The sequence below is a fragment of the Periplaneta americana genome, chromosome 13, assembly GCF_040183065.1.
Source record: "Periplaneta americana isolate PAMFEO1 chromosome 13, P.americana_PAMFEO1_priV1, whole genome shotgun sequence".
NCBI lineage: Eukaryota > Metazoa > Arthropoda > Insecta > Blattodea > Blattidae > Periplaneta > Periplaneta americana.
The window spans coordinates 7,367,646-7,381,114 of record NC_091129.1 but is presented as its reverse complement, the minus strand read 5'-3'; the positions used below and the strand labels follow the sequence as shown (position 1 = coordinate 7,381,114).

General features: G+C 35.8%; 1 protein-coding gene across 2 annotated transcripts in view; it reads left to right on the top strand.

The window, feature by feature from the left end:
* The window catches only part of LOC138711713 (cholesterol transporter ABCA5-like), a 314,480-nt gene that overhangs the window by 201,935 nt on the left and 99,076 nt on the right, over positions 1-13,469 (top strand). For both annotated transcript variants that reach the window (XM_069842866.1, XM_069842865.1), the window contains exons 6-8: positions 2,043-2,118; positions 6,783-6,936; positions 10,125-10,311. In XM_069842866.1, coding sequence (XP_069698967.1) covers positions 2,043-2,118; positions 6,783-6,936; positions 10,125-10,311 — 417 coding nt within the window. The remainder of the gene's footprint in view (positions 1-2,042; positions 2,119-6,782; positions 6,937-10,124; positions 10,312-13,469) is intronic.

Genomic DNA, 13,469 nt, shown 5'->3' with positions numbered 1-13,469 from the left:
TGATCCAAAGCAGTTATGTTGTGCCTGGCAAGAAAATTCTTTACAATAATTGCGCGATGAGCAGGTGCATTGTCATGCATAAGGAACCAGTTGTTTTCTACCCACTTTTCTGGACGTTTCCTTCTCACTGCGTCCCGGAGGCGACGGAGGATTTCTACGTACAATTCTTTCGTTACAGTACGAACTTCTGGAATGAACTCATGGTGGATGAGACCCTGAGAATCGAAGAAAACTTCCAACATAACTTTGCCTTTGGAAGTATCCCTAGGAAATTTTTGCTTCCGAGGAGGTGTTTTCGATTTCCACTCAAATGACTGTCGTTTAGGGACTGGGTCGTACAAGTAGCACCAAGTTTCATCACCAGCAATAATTTTGTTTAAGAAATCACCATCTTCATCAGCCATACTGATCATGTCCCCAGCAAGAGTCATTCTTGTTTCTTTCTGTTCTGCCGACAACATTTTCGGAACTAACTTCTGAGACACGTAATGCATGTTGAGATGCTTGTGAAGAACATTGTGTACACTTCCGACTGATATTCCGACCTCTGCTGCTATCTCTTTTATGGTTTTACGTCGGTCGTCCCTTACAACATTACGCACACGCTGAGCGATTGCTTCATTTGTTGCAGTTGTTGGTCGGCCGCTGTGTACGTCATCTTTGATGCTATCGCGGCCACCAGAAAAGCGTTTATACCAGGCGTACACTTGAGTTTTTTTCATTGCTGCTTCGCCATATGCTTCTTCCAACAATCTTAATGTCCCTGCAGGAGTTTTGTGTAACAAAACACGGAATTTGATGTTTGTACGTTGCTCTGTGGACATAATTACAAAATGCGACGAACAAACAAAACACTATGATAAATAATTGCCTACAACTCAAAACCAACAATCGCCATTATCAACAAACTTTAAGGAAATGACATCATGAATGTTACCAACAAAACAAATGTATAATATCCCTTGTTATATATTAATACGAAAAATGGTAGTAAAATTCCGGGAACTTTTTGAACCCAGTAGTATAACACAGCATGTACGACTTACCAGCTTTATGACCAGTCATAATGTGTGTGTTTGGTGGAGAGATCTGACTTGGTCTTAAAGCAGTCACATCCTTAAACCAACAAATACCCTTTAAACTTTATAACTTTTAGTTAAACAACCTTATAATATTTGAAACAATTTAAACTACCAAAGTATACCAAATTACATCTGTTTGAACAACTTTAAAAATTGACAACAATATCTTTGGATAATAATAATAATAATAATAATAATAATAATAATAATAATAATAAATTTAGCTTCCCTTATGAAAAGGTTGCCAGATTTGACAAGGCGTATTACATATAATTTGGAAACACACCTAAAAGGTAAAATGATATACACATTTGAAACGGTTAGGGAATCGAATATACAAAATGTCAGACAAATTTACACCTAAGTAGCGTTTGTGCCCATTTACAGTTAAGAAAGAGAAAAAAAATATCATCAGATAGGTTAGAATGATTTGAATGCCATATACCGCGAGAAAAATAATAGTACGGATTGATTGGCATTGATATCTAAACCAATCAACAGCCATCGGTTAAGATAACTTGAAATTTCCATTATCACTCCCATACAAGTGATTTCTCAATATCTGAACCGATCCTTTGAGGGTCCTATTGGCTATTTCCTTCACAATGCTGTGTGTTAGCCCCAGGTTTTTACATTTGTTGGCAAAGAAGGAGGGTATGGTACCTCGTGCTCCCACCATCAGACCTATTACATCAATGTGGGACAGGCTATATTTATCTTTATAGAACGGGATTGTTGGTTCATAGATCAGTTTCTTTTCACTGTCCACCTCATGCGGTTGATCTGCATGTGTCTCAAATCTGATGGTGGGATCGAGAATGTATGCCGAATTGTTCTTAATGGCAATGATATCAATTCGCCGAACACTTCCTTGTAGCTGTAAAATTAGAATTCAGTCTTTCAGGATTTCCTTTATCTCATATCTCAACACAATTAGCACATGATCCTTTTTGTTTTCAGCTGGATTCAGAAAAAATGGACATTGAAGTGCCGCATATTATGCTTGAATTATTTCCAAAAGAAGCGTACACAGGAGGTAAGTAAATTTGATATTGAAGACTGTTCTTCTGTTTGTATTTAAAATATTGCTCTCAAAACAGCTTAGTTAAAATGTATGGTTATTCAAAATGCAAGAAAGATTTGTAATTCCTGTAATATTGTTAAAAGTAAAATAATTCAGTTTTGTTCATAAAGAGTTAAGTTTAGTCAAGTATAGAGCATTTTCAAAAGTTCAGATATCGTCCCATATGTCTATTAGTAGGTACCTCCTTTCTAAGAAATGAACAGCATTCAGGAGAATATCCTGTAGATTCTTTTTATTGCAAGCTTCTACAGGGATGACTAATTGCGTGGTCCATACCTCAATCCAGAGTTATGAATATTCTCGCTGTGCTGGAACAATCTCTGTTATGAATAATTTCAAGGAAAAATTGTTCTGGGGCAGGGTATCGATCCCGGGACCCTTCACTTAGCGCACAAATGCTCTACAGACTAAGCTACCCCAGAAACTATACACGACACCATCACAATTTTTCCTTTATAACCACACAACTCAAATGGGCTGACAAGATGCCAGAACCCAACTTTGAGTGCACACAAATTCTGTCCGACTTAAATTGTGGCTTTCTGTTAACATACCTCCAGTAACGAATGTATTATGAAAATCTGGCTTTCAGGTAGTAGCTCCCTGTAAAGCAGGTTTGAATAATTTCAAGGAAAAATTGTTCCAGGACCGGGTATCAATCCCGGGACCCCTCGCTTAGCGCATGAATGCTCTACAGACTAAGCTACCCCAGGAACTATACACGACACCGTCACAATTTCCTTGATATAATTCAAACCTGCTTTACAGGGAGCTACTACCTGAAAGCCAGATTTTCATAATCTCTGTTATATTCATAGTAACACTGAATAAAGCCATTTCGCATTTGTAGAGGCAAAAGCAAAATCATCATTTTCTGGTATTAATGTCCATAGAAACACACAACTTACTAAAGAATATGATTTGCTGCCTATTTACAGTATGTCATTTGCCAAAACACCAGTAATGAAACAATTGAAACAGGAGTTTCTGTGTAAATATAATAAATAATCTTTTTTGATGTTTGAATAACCCTATACTAATACTTCAAGATCAGAAATTCAGAAATTGGTAGCATCGCAACAACCTGTCGACAGGTGCATAGCTTTACTATGCTGCAAATCTATACGTAGAACTACGTGTATGAGCCTTTAAGATCCCAGGGAGTACTATTTTTCCAAGAATTGACAGAACACATTGTCATTCTTTTCCAATTGTCTTTATGCTTATTCTTTTTTGTGTAAAACTATAGCCCTAGCATACATATGTAAAATAGGGCTACCCCCCATTGGAGATACAATAATAATAATAATAATAATAATAATAATAATAATAATAATAATAATAATAATAATACTTACTTACTGGCTTTTAAGGAACCCGTAGGTTCATTGCCGCCCTCACATAAGCCCGCCATTGGTCCCTATCCTGAGCCAGATTAATCCAGTCTCTACCATCATATCCTACCTCCCTCAAATCCATTTTAATATTATCTTCCCATCTACGTCTCGGCCTCCCCAAAGGTCTTTTTCCCTCCGGCCTCCCAACTAACACTCTATATGCATTTCTGGATTCGTCCATACGTGCTACATGTCCTGCCCATCTCAAACGTCTGGATTTTATGTTCCTAATTATGTCAGGTGAAGTATACAATGCGTGCAGCTCTGCGTTGTGTAACTTTCTCCATTCTCCTGTAACTTCATCCCTCTTAGCCCCAAATATTTTCCTAAGAACCTTATTCTCAAACACCCTTAATCTCTGTTCCTCTCTCAAAATGAGAGTCCAAGTTTCACAACCATACAGAACAACCGGTAATAATAATAATAATAATAATAATAATAATAATAATAATAATAATAATAGTAATAATAATAATAAATTTTCAGTAAATACAAATACTATGAAGAGAAGCACAAATATAAAAGATACGGTATATACAGGGTGTCTACACCAAAATTCTCTATTTTCATTTTGCTCTCAATACCAAAGAAATGAAGATAAAGGAATTTTATTCACAAATATAAGTCGTGTGAGGTATTAAGTTTGTAACAAAAAAAGACACACTGCCACGTTAGCCCCTGCGTTGACACAAAGGATATCTAGGGATGGTACCAATGACTTCCACAATCCAGACACGGAGGAACATGATCAGAGAAGACTGTCACAAGAACGACGTACCTGGACATGCTGCAGATGTAAGCCTTCCCCCAGGTTATGGTTTCAACATGATAGAGGTCAAATGACTTTATTGTCAAATGCCTGGCATTAGAAAACAACAACACAGTTTCAACATGATTTTGCTCCACCCCACTGGTCGCTGGATGTGTGGAGCGCATTCCCAGGTGTTGGATAGGACGAGATGGACCCCTGAATTGGACTCCACGTTCTCCTGACATCAGGCTGATGGATTTTTTTTTTTTTTTTGGTATGTGAAGGACAGGAGGGCGGCAGGGTAGCTCAGTTGGTAGAGCAGCTGGACTGAAAGGTCTGGGGTTCAATCCCAGGTTGTAACAGGATTTTTTTTTTCGTTGCAAAACTTTCAGAACGGCCCCGAGGTTCACTCAGCTTCCTATAAAATTGAGTACCGGGTCTTTCCCGGGGGTAAAGGGCGGTCAGAGCGTGGTGCCGACCACACCACCTCATTCTAGTACCAAGGTCATGGAAAGCATGGGGCTCTACCTCCATGCCCCCCAAGTGCCTTCATGGCATGTTACAGGGATACCTTTACCTTTACCTTTTTTTTATGTGAAGGACAGGATGTACACTACTAAAGTGCGGGAGCTTCAAAACTTCTGTGCCCGGATTGTGAAAGCCATTGGTACCATCTCTCCGAGCATGTTGGACAGAAATCGAATGCAAACTAGACATCCATCGTGCCACCAAAGGGGCTCACATGGCAGTTTGTGATTTTTTGTTACAGACTTAATCCCTCATAAAACTAAAGTTTGTGAATAAAATTCTCTTATTTTTATTTCTTTAGTATTTGTAGCTAGATAAAAATAGGACATTTCGGTGGAGACACCCTGTATTATTCATTATTATTAAGCAGATTTTATGATGTTAACATCTTTCTGCGCCCAGTTAGAGTTCTGTCACTTTTCTCCGACATTCCTATCATTCCAGTCTTCATCCCCAAGTACTTTCTTCCACATGCTGCTGAAAATTCCACCTTCTATGTGATCCTTATAGGATGAAGATAAATGTAAACAAGACGAAGACCATGGTTGTCGGAAGAAAAATAAAGAAGGTAACCATATGAATACAGTACTGAACGAGGTAGTAAAGAACAGCTTCAAGTACTTGGGGTGTACTATAAGCAGTAACATGAACTGCTGTCAGAAAGTCAAAACGAGGATAGCAATGGCAAGGGAAGCTTTCAATAAAAAATGGAGCATCTTCTGCGGACCTCTGGAAAAACAACTAGGGAAGAGATTAGTGAAGTGCTTTGTGTGAAGCGTGGCATTGTATGGGGGTGGAAACATGGACATTATGAAGAAGTGAAGAGAAGCGAATAGAAGCATTTGAAATGTGTTTATAGAGAAGAACTGAGCGTGTGAAGTGGACGGACAGAGTAAGAAATTAAGCTTATTGGAAAAAGTGGATGAAGAAAGAATGATGCTGAAACTGAAACTGGTTGGGTCACTGGCCGAGAAGAAACTGCCTACTGAAGGACGCACTGGAAGGAATGGTGTACAGAAGAAGAGTTTTGGGCAGATGAAAATATCAGAGGATATGTTGTTGTTGTTTTCTAATGCCAGGCATTTGACAATGAAGTCATTTGACCTCTTGCACTCCAATATTTTTCAAAGATGTTATCATGACCAGCCACTGAAGCACAGATTTTGAGATGTTCCGAATCCAGAGGATATACAACATTAAGAAATGTGGATATGGAGAAGAATGGAATGTGTGAAGTGGACAGACGATAAGAAATGAAGCTGTGTTGGAAGGAGTGGGTGAAGAAAGAATGAAGCTGAAACTGATCAGGAAGAAGAAAAGGAATTGGTTGGGTCACTGGCTGAGAAGAAACTGCCTACTGAAAGATGCATTGGAAGGAATGGTGAACGGGAGAAGAGTTTGATGCAGAAGAAGATATCAGATGATAGACGACATTAAGATATATGGATCATATGAGGAAACAAAAAGGAAGGCAGAAAATAGGAAAGATTGGAGAAAGCTGGGTTTGCAGTGAAAAACCTGCCCTTGAACAGAGTGATCTTCAGTTGTCTCATTCCTTTTCTATCAGGTGGAACCCATTCCAGTATTTTATTTGGCAATTTATCCTTTGTCATTCTTTTCACGTGTCCCTACCATTTTCGCAATTTTTCGTGAAGTCTATTAATGTATCTTGAACCTTCACTTCTTCTCTTCCCACATTGTTCCTTGCTCTTTCTCTTCTAGAAATTCTTGCAGAGCTCTGCCAAAGATCCATATCTGTCGAAAATAATCTTGATTTTGTTCTGAATTTTAACTCCCATGCTCCGTATTTATTGTATTTGTTATAACAGTATTAAAAATTATTGTAGTTTTTGTTTTAATACTTACATTCCGAGCTCACATATAAATATAAAAGAATACATGATGCTGATATTTTTAATGAAACTGTATTATTCTTACAGACTGGATGGTGGCATTCCGTGTGGTAATTCCTTTGTATATGGTGATGGCTCTGTCACAATTCATAACTTATTTATTAATTCTTATCGTTGGGGAAAAGGAGAACAAAATCAAGGAAGGAATGAAAATAATGGGACTTCGTGATTCTGTTTTCTGGTAAGAAAAAGTATATTTCTGTGTAATTATTTGAGCCATTTGCTTAAAATATTAATGTATGTTTATTTTCTTATTTTACACATTTCTACATATTTGAAGCCATTTCATTTACTTTGTAATTTGTAGTAAAAATGTTTTACCGTATTCGACTTTCGGTTTCATTTTAAGTTGTTGCAGATAATATTAATTCATATGGCAGTTGTTACAAGTTATGAAGTGGAAGTTCGTGAACTTCATATGCTGTTAATTTACATGCCTTTATACAGGGTGAGCAGCTTAAAACTGGTCTTCCCTTTACAGCCACATGAGGAAAAAAAATGAAAATGCAAAACACCCCTGTATTATTCGCTTTATTCGTGAAATTTAACATATTAACTCGTATAGAATATGTTGAAAGTGAGCTCTCTGTGCAACAGTGCATTTTTGTGTTCGAGTAAACATGTTGAAATACACTTAAAGCAAAACAGTACAATCACATGCCAAGATAATGCTTCAGATATCAACATTTAGTTCGTTCAAAATTGGGTATTTATCTCGTAAACTATACCTTTCAAGAAGTCCCGCTGATGAGTCATATATATGTATAAACAAATCCGGGGAACGTGCAGGCCACATCTTTGTCACATCGTTCTGGGGAAGTCTCGTGAAAGTGGGACAGTGAATCACGAGTTGTGCGACATGTTGCTTCGTCTTGTTGAAAGTAGTTCTCATGTAGAATTCTTTAAAAATTTTGATATAGCTGCGCTGTATTTACAGAATGTGTACTTTAACCCTCATTACTCATGATTGACTTACACCACTTCTGCTCTGAACGGCTCATATCCATATCACTATATTCTGAACTTGTTACATAACAAAGTTTTTTGCCTCATATTACCTTTTAACTATTTTAACATTCACTATGAAGATGAACTGTACAATCAACATCATATTTCTTTGATGAGTGAATTTGCTCCAGAAATGTTGGCCTTTCTTTCAGGAAGCTATAAAAGTCCATGCAAGACACATTTTTGAAATGACATTTTGTGATTAACATGGTCTTTATTGAATTCATTAAGGTGATATCTGATGGAAACAATATAGAATTAATGAATATTTTACGTGATTATTAAATAAAATGAAAGAAAAAGAAATATTTCAACAATAATTTAGGGACGCCATTTAAAAAAAAAAACAGGACATTTGTCATCCCGAGCATACTGTACTTTCCTTGGGACAGAGGACAAGAGGCTGAAAAAAGGGACAATCCCTTTAAAAATGGGACGTCTGGTCGCCCTATCATATTACATTGTAGGTCTGATTAAGGGGAGAGGATGGTATTTTTGATGAAAAATGACTAAATTTTCACAAAAAGAAAAATATTCTTTAAAATACCCTGTGATATGTGTGGATCGCCATTTTTAAACTTCCTGCATTATGGATTTTTAAATCGCTCGCCCACTTTTATTGTTGTTTCCGGTAAATTAAATTTTCAAAAATTGTTTTTTCTTTAAAATACCCTTTGATATGTGTGGAATGCATTGCATAACATTTTGTGGGTATTTGTGCCCTTATCGGATGTTGAGACTCATTTTTAAATTTCCTGCGCTATGGATTTTTAAATCACACGCCCGCTTTTATCGATTTCCAGTAACTTCATTTTTTTTGCTACATTGCCAGACAAAATGGATATAATATCTGGACTATTAAAGATACATGCATGAAATTTAGAACACACATTCTTTAGACTATTAGAAAACTTTTCTCTGTAACAGAATTTTGTTAATTGATTTCATTTTAAAAATACGTCCGTTTGTTTGCAAGAAAGGAAATCAGAAAATTGTTACCGTACTAAATTTTAATTGTTTATTTTACAAACGTAATAATAATAATAATAATAATAATGTTTTATTTTCGCTGGCAGAGTTAAGGCCATAAGGCCTTCTCTTCCACTCAACCAGCCTTAATCAATACAATACATAAATTTAAATTACAAATATTTTCATTACACTTAAAAGGTTCTCCAGCAATAATCTTCACTACACATTTATTTAAATTTAGTTAAATCTATAAGGTAAAGTAGTAACTTAATTTATGAGCTAATTTAATTCAATGAATTATAATTAATTTAATATTTGAGATAGCTAGTAAAATGATGAAAATTAATTTAATATAAGCTTACTAGGACTATGTTACAGGGAGAATATATATATTTCTATTTCTATAATGAGAATATTAATGTAATTGCCATTAGAGGTTTTGTAAATCTATTTAGAGAAATTAAAGATAATAATAATAAGAATGGACAGATGTTAGTTTCATTATAAGTAACAAATATTAATCAGCAATTCATCTGTTAAGTAAGAATTTATGTAATTTTGACCTAAATGAAGCTATTGTCCAACAACCCCTTATATCATTCGGAAGCGAGTTCCAATTTCTAGCAACTGAAACTGTATAGGATGAAGAATATAAAGATGTCATGTGGTAGGGTATAATGAGTAAATTGTTATAATGAGATCTTGTACTTAGCTGATGATATGCGGATAAATTTTGAAAACGAGAAGCCAAATATATTGGGGTAGCGGTGCTCAGAATTTGAAATAAGAGAACAAGAGAATGCAGGACTCGTCGATCGCTTAGCCTTAGCCAAGACAGAGTTTGGAAAGACGGGGAAACATGATCATACTTACGAATATTACAAATATAACGGACGCACGCATTATGCACACGTTGTAGCCTGTTGCTCAAATTTGCATTTAGGTTACTTAATATAATATCGCAGTAGTCAAAATGTGGCATCACGAGTGTTTGTAGGGACTAATATCAAAATTCTGTTGCAGACAGTTTGTCGAACATACTTTTACAAATACATTGCAAAAACTGTTTGAATCTATGTTTAAAAACGGTTTAGATATATCGGTTTTAGTACAATCCTGCATTGGGTATATTTTTTCAAATTTGGGTCCCCAAATATTTTTTTTTTTTTCAAAATATTTTTATTTGGTTGAGTTTCCACAGCTATGAGCTCTCTACATACAAAAAATTAATAATTTACACCAAATAGGAAAAAAGTTTTAAAAAATACCATCCTCTCCCCTTAAGTAATAAAGATGGAAGACAAACAGAAGTTGTATCGAACTTGCAATGTACACGCTTTGTTTTCTAGTTTGCTTTGTGTGTTGATTGTGCTTTGTATGTGCACACAGGTTATCCTGGTTTATAATCTACGGCGTGTTTGTGCTGTTTTTGACCGTCATCAGTTCGATTCTGCTGTTCACACTACGGGTGTTCCAGCACACAAACTTCCTGCTCATCTTCCTGCTAATCCTGTTGTACAGCCTTTCCATCATCATGTTTGGCTTCATGCTCACCCCCTTCTTCGACAAGGCCCGGGTAAGTGCTTGCTTGTGTTATGCTTTCAGCCAGTTGTCTAACTTCCTTAACACTGTAAGTGTGGAATGATCGAACATTGATGTTATCAAATATGATATTACGTTAAAACTTGTTAAACTAACAGCTTTTCATTATTAGCCCAGGGCTGGGCACATCACGTGATTCTGAGAAATGAGCGCTGTGTGCGTTAAAGAGCGCGTCTCGCGAGCGCTGTGACGTATGCATACTGTACGTCATTTAGTATCGGTGCAGTGGTGACTCTGCAGTATGATGGCGAACTTTGAAGACGGAGCTTCCGCTCATACACTAAAGCGGCCCTCTACTACCAATGCTTTTAATGTATCATGGGAGGAGGAGTTCTTTTTGGTAGATAGCAGTGGATTAGCAAAGTGTTTAATTTGTCATAAAACACTCCAACTGATTAAGAGGTTCAATATCCAACGGCATTATTCTTTACAACATGCTACTGAATATGACAAATATGTTGGTAATGAACGCCATAAATTAATACAACTTAAAGAAAATGTTTCTCAGGTACATTATATTAGAGTATCTATTTGATATTTGCATTGCATTATAGGTTATTATACACTCAGTAATATATAATTTTAAATTATACAAGTATTATGGTATGTAATATATAATATTATATATCATGAACTGTAATATACTATACTATGATATATCATAATATTTGTATAATTTAAAATTACATATTACTAAATGTACTATAATAACTTATAATGCAATATAAATATCGAATAAATACTCTAGTATAATGTACCTGAGAAATATTTTCTTTAAATTGTATTAATTTATGGTCATATATCATATCATATCATATCATATCATATCATATCATATCATATATCGCATCGCATCACATTATTTTATATTACATTATATTATTTTATATTATATTATATTATATCATATATCATATCATATCATAGCATATCATATCATATCATATATCGCATCACATTATTTTATATTATATCATATCATAGCATAGCATAGCATATCATATCATATCATATAATATCATATATCGCATCACATTATTTTATATTATATTATATTATATTATATCATATCATATCATATCATATCATATAATATCATATATCGCATCACATTATTTTATATTATATTATATTATATTATATTATATCATATATCATATCATATCATATCATATCATATCATAGCATATAATATCATATATCGCATCACATTATTTTATATTATATTATATTATATTATATCATATCATATATCATATCATATCATATCATATCATATTATATAATATCATATATCGCATCACATTATTTTATATTATATCATATCATATATCATATCATATCATATATCATATCATAGATCATATCATATATCATATCATATTATGTATTAGCAGGATGACAATAATGCACTTAGTGAATCAGCCATGAGCATTAGCTACAAAATTTGCCACGAAATTGCAAAGGAATTGAAAACACTCAACGAAGATGAATTCATCAAGCGATGTTTAATTATATTGGCAGATGAACTCTGTCCACAGCAAGTAGGGGAAGTGGAAGCCATATGCCTGTCTCGTAGAACCGTGGTGAGGAGGTTGCAGTGTGTGCGTGTGGGTTATGTAAATAAGCCTAATGATTTATGTGTGTGCATAGAGCGAAGTTTATTCCATTAAATTAATAAGGGTGTTATAAAGTCTGTACTGTACAATGGATTGATGTAATATCCTTATAAACTATTATGTACTGACAGACTGAATGACTAGAACAACCGTGGCTCTTGTTACATTAATGCAGGGAAGGTAGCTGTAATGCGAGTCCGCCACTGCGTGAGCGTTCTGCTCCGGCTTGGAATTGAAGTGCCTTGCGGAGCGAGAGCAGCTCTGGCCGGCTAAATGGAGCCGCTCTCATGCCCGGCCCTGATGTAGCCCTAATGTGTTAACTAGCAAAACTTCAGAAGGTATTATACCTTTGTAGACCTCCAGGAATCAGTCTTAAAATCAAGTGACGTACGGTACCAGAAGTGTTGATGCTTGATATAGGATATAATACTAATAATAATAATAATAATAATAATAATAATAATAATATTTATTTAATTCCAAAGACTGTACAATGCAGCAAAGGAAAATGTCATGTTAAGAAAAAACATTTAAATACCGGTACCAGAAAAAGATTTACAAGTAAGCAATATGTTCATAAGTTACATACAAGGAAATAATCACATTTTATAATATCATATAGACAATTCTCCTTCAAAGGTATACAGCTATATAGAGTTAAAATACTCGCCAATATTATATAGTGACAAGTCTATTAATATTAATAAATAATTTCAAGGGAAAAATTGTTCCTGGGCCGGGTATCGATCCCGGGACCTCTGGTTGTACGTAACAGCGCTCTACCACTGAGCTACCCGGGAACTCCACCATCTCAACTTTTCCCTTCATATCCACACAACTCGCGTAGGCTGACGAAACGCCAGAGACCCACAACGAGTGCACACAATCTCTGTGTGACTTGGAATTGTGGTTTTCTGTTAACGTACACAGTAACGTATATATTATGCGAATCTAGTCTTTCAGGTGAAGCTCCCTGTAAAGCAGATTTGAATAATTTCAAGGGAAAAATTGTTCCTGGGCCGGGTATCGATCCCGAGACCTCTGGTTGAACGTACCAGCGCTCTACCACTGAGCTACCCAGGAACTCCACCCGACACCGTCTCAACTTTTCCCTTTATATCCACACAACTCGCGTGGGCTGACGAAACGCCAGAGACCCACAACAAGTGCATACAATCTCTGTGCTCTCTGCTTTACAGGGAGCTTCACCTGAAAGACTAGATTTGCATAATATATACGTTACTGTGTACGTTAACAGAAAACCACAATTCCAAGTCACACAGAGATTGTGTGCACTCGATGTGGGTCTCTGGCGTTTCGTCAGCCCACGCGAGTTGTGTGGATATAAAGGGAAAAGTTGAGACGGTGTCGTGTGGAGTTCCCGTGTAGCTCAGTGGTAGAGCGCTGGTACGTTCAACCAGAGGTCTCGGGATCGATACCCGGCCCTGGAACAATTTTTCCCTTGAAATTATTCAAATCTGCTTTACAGGGAGCTTCACCTGAAAGACTAGAT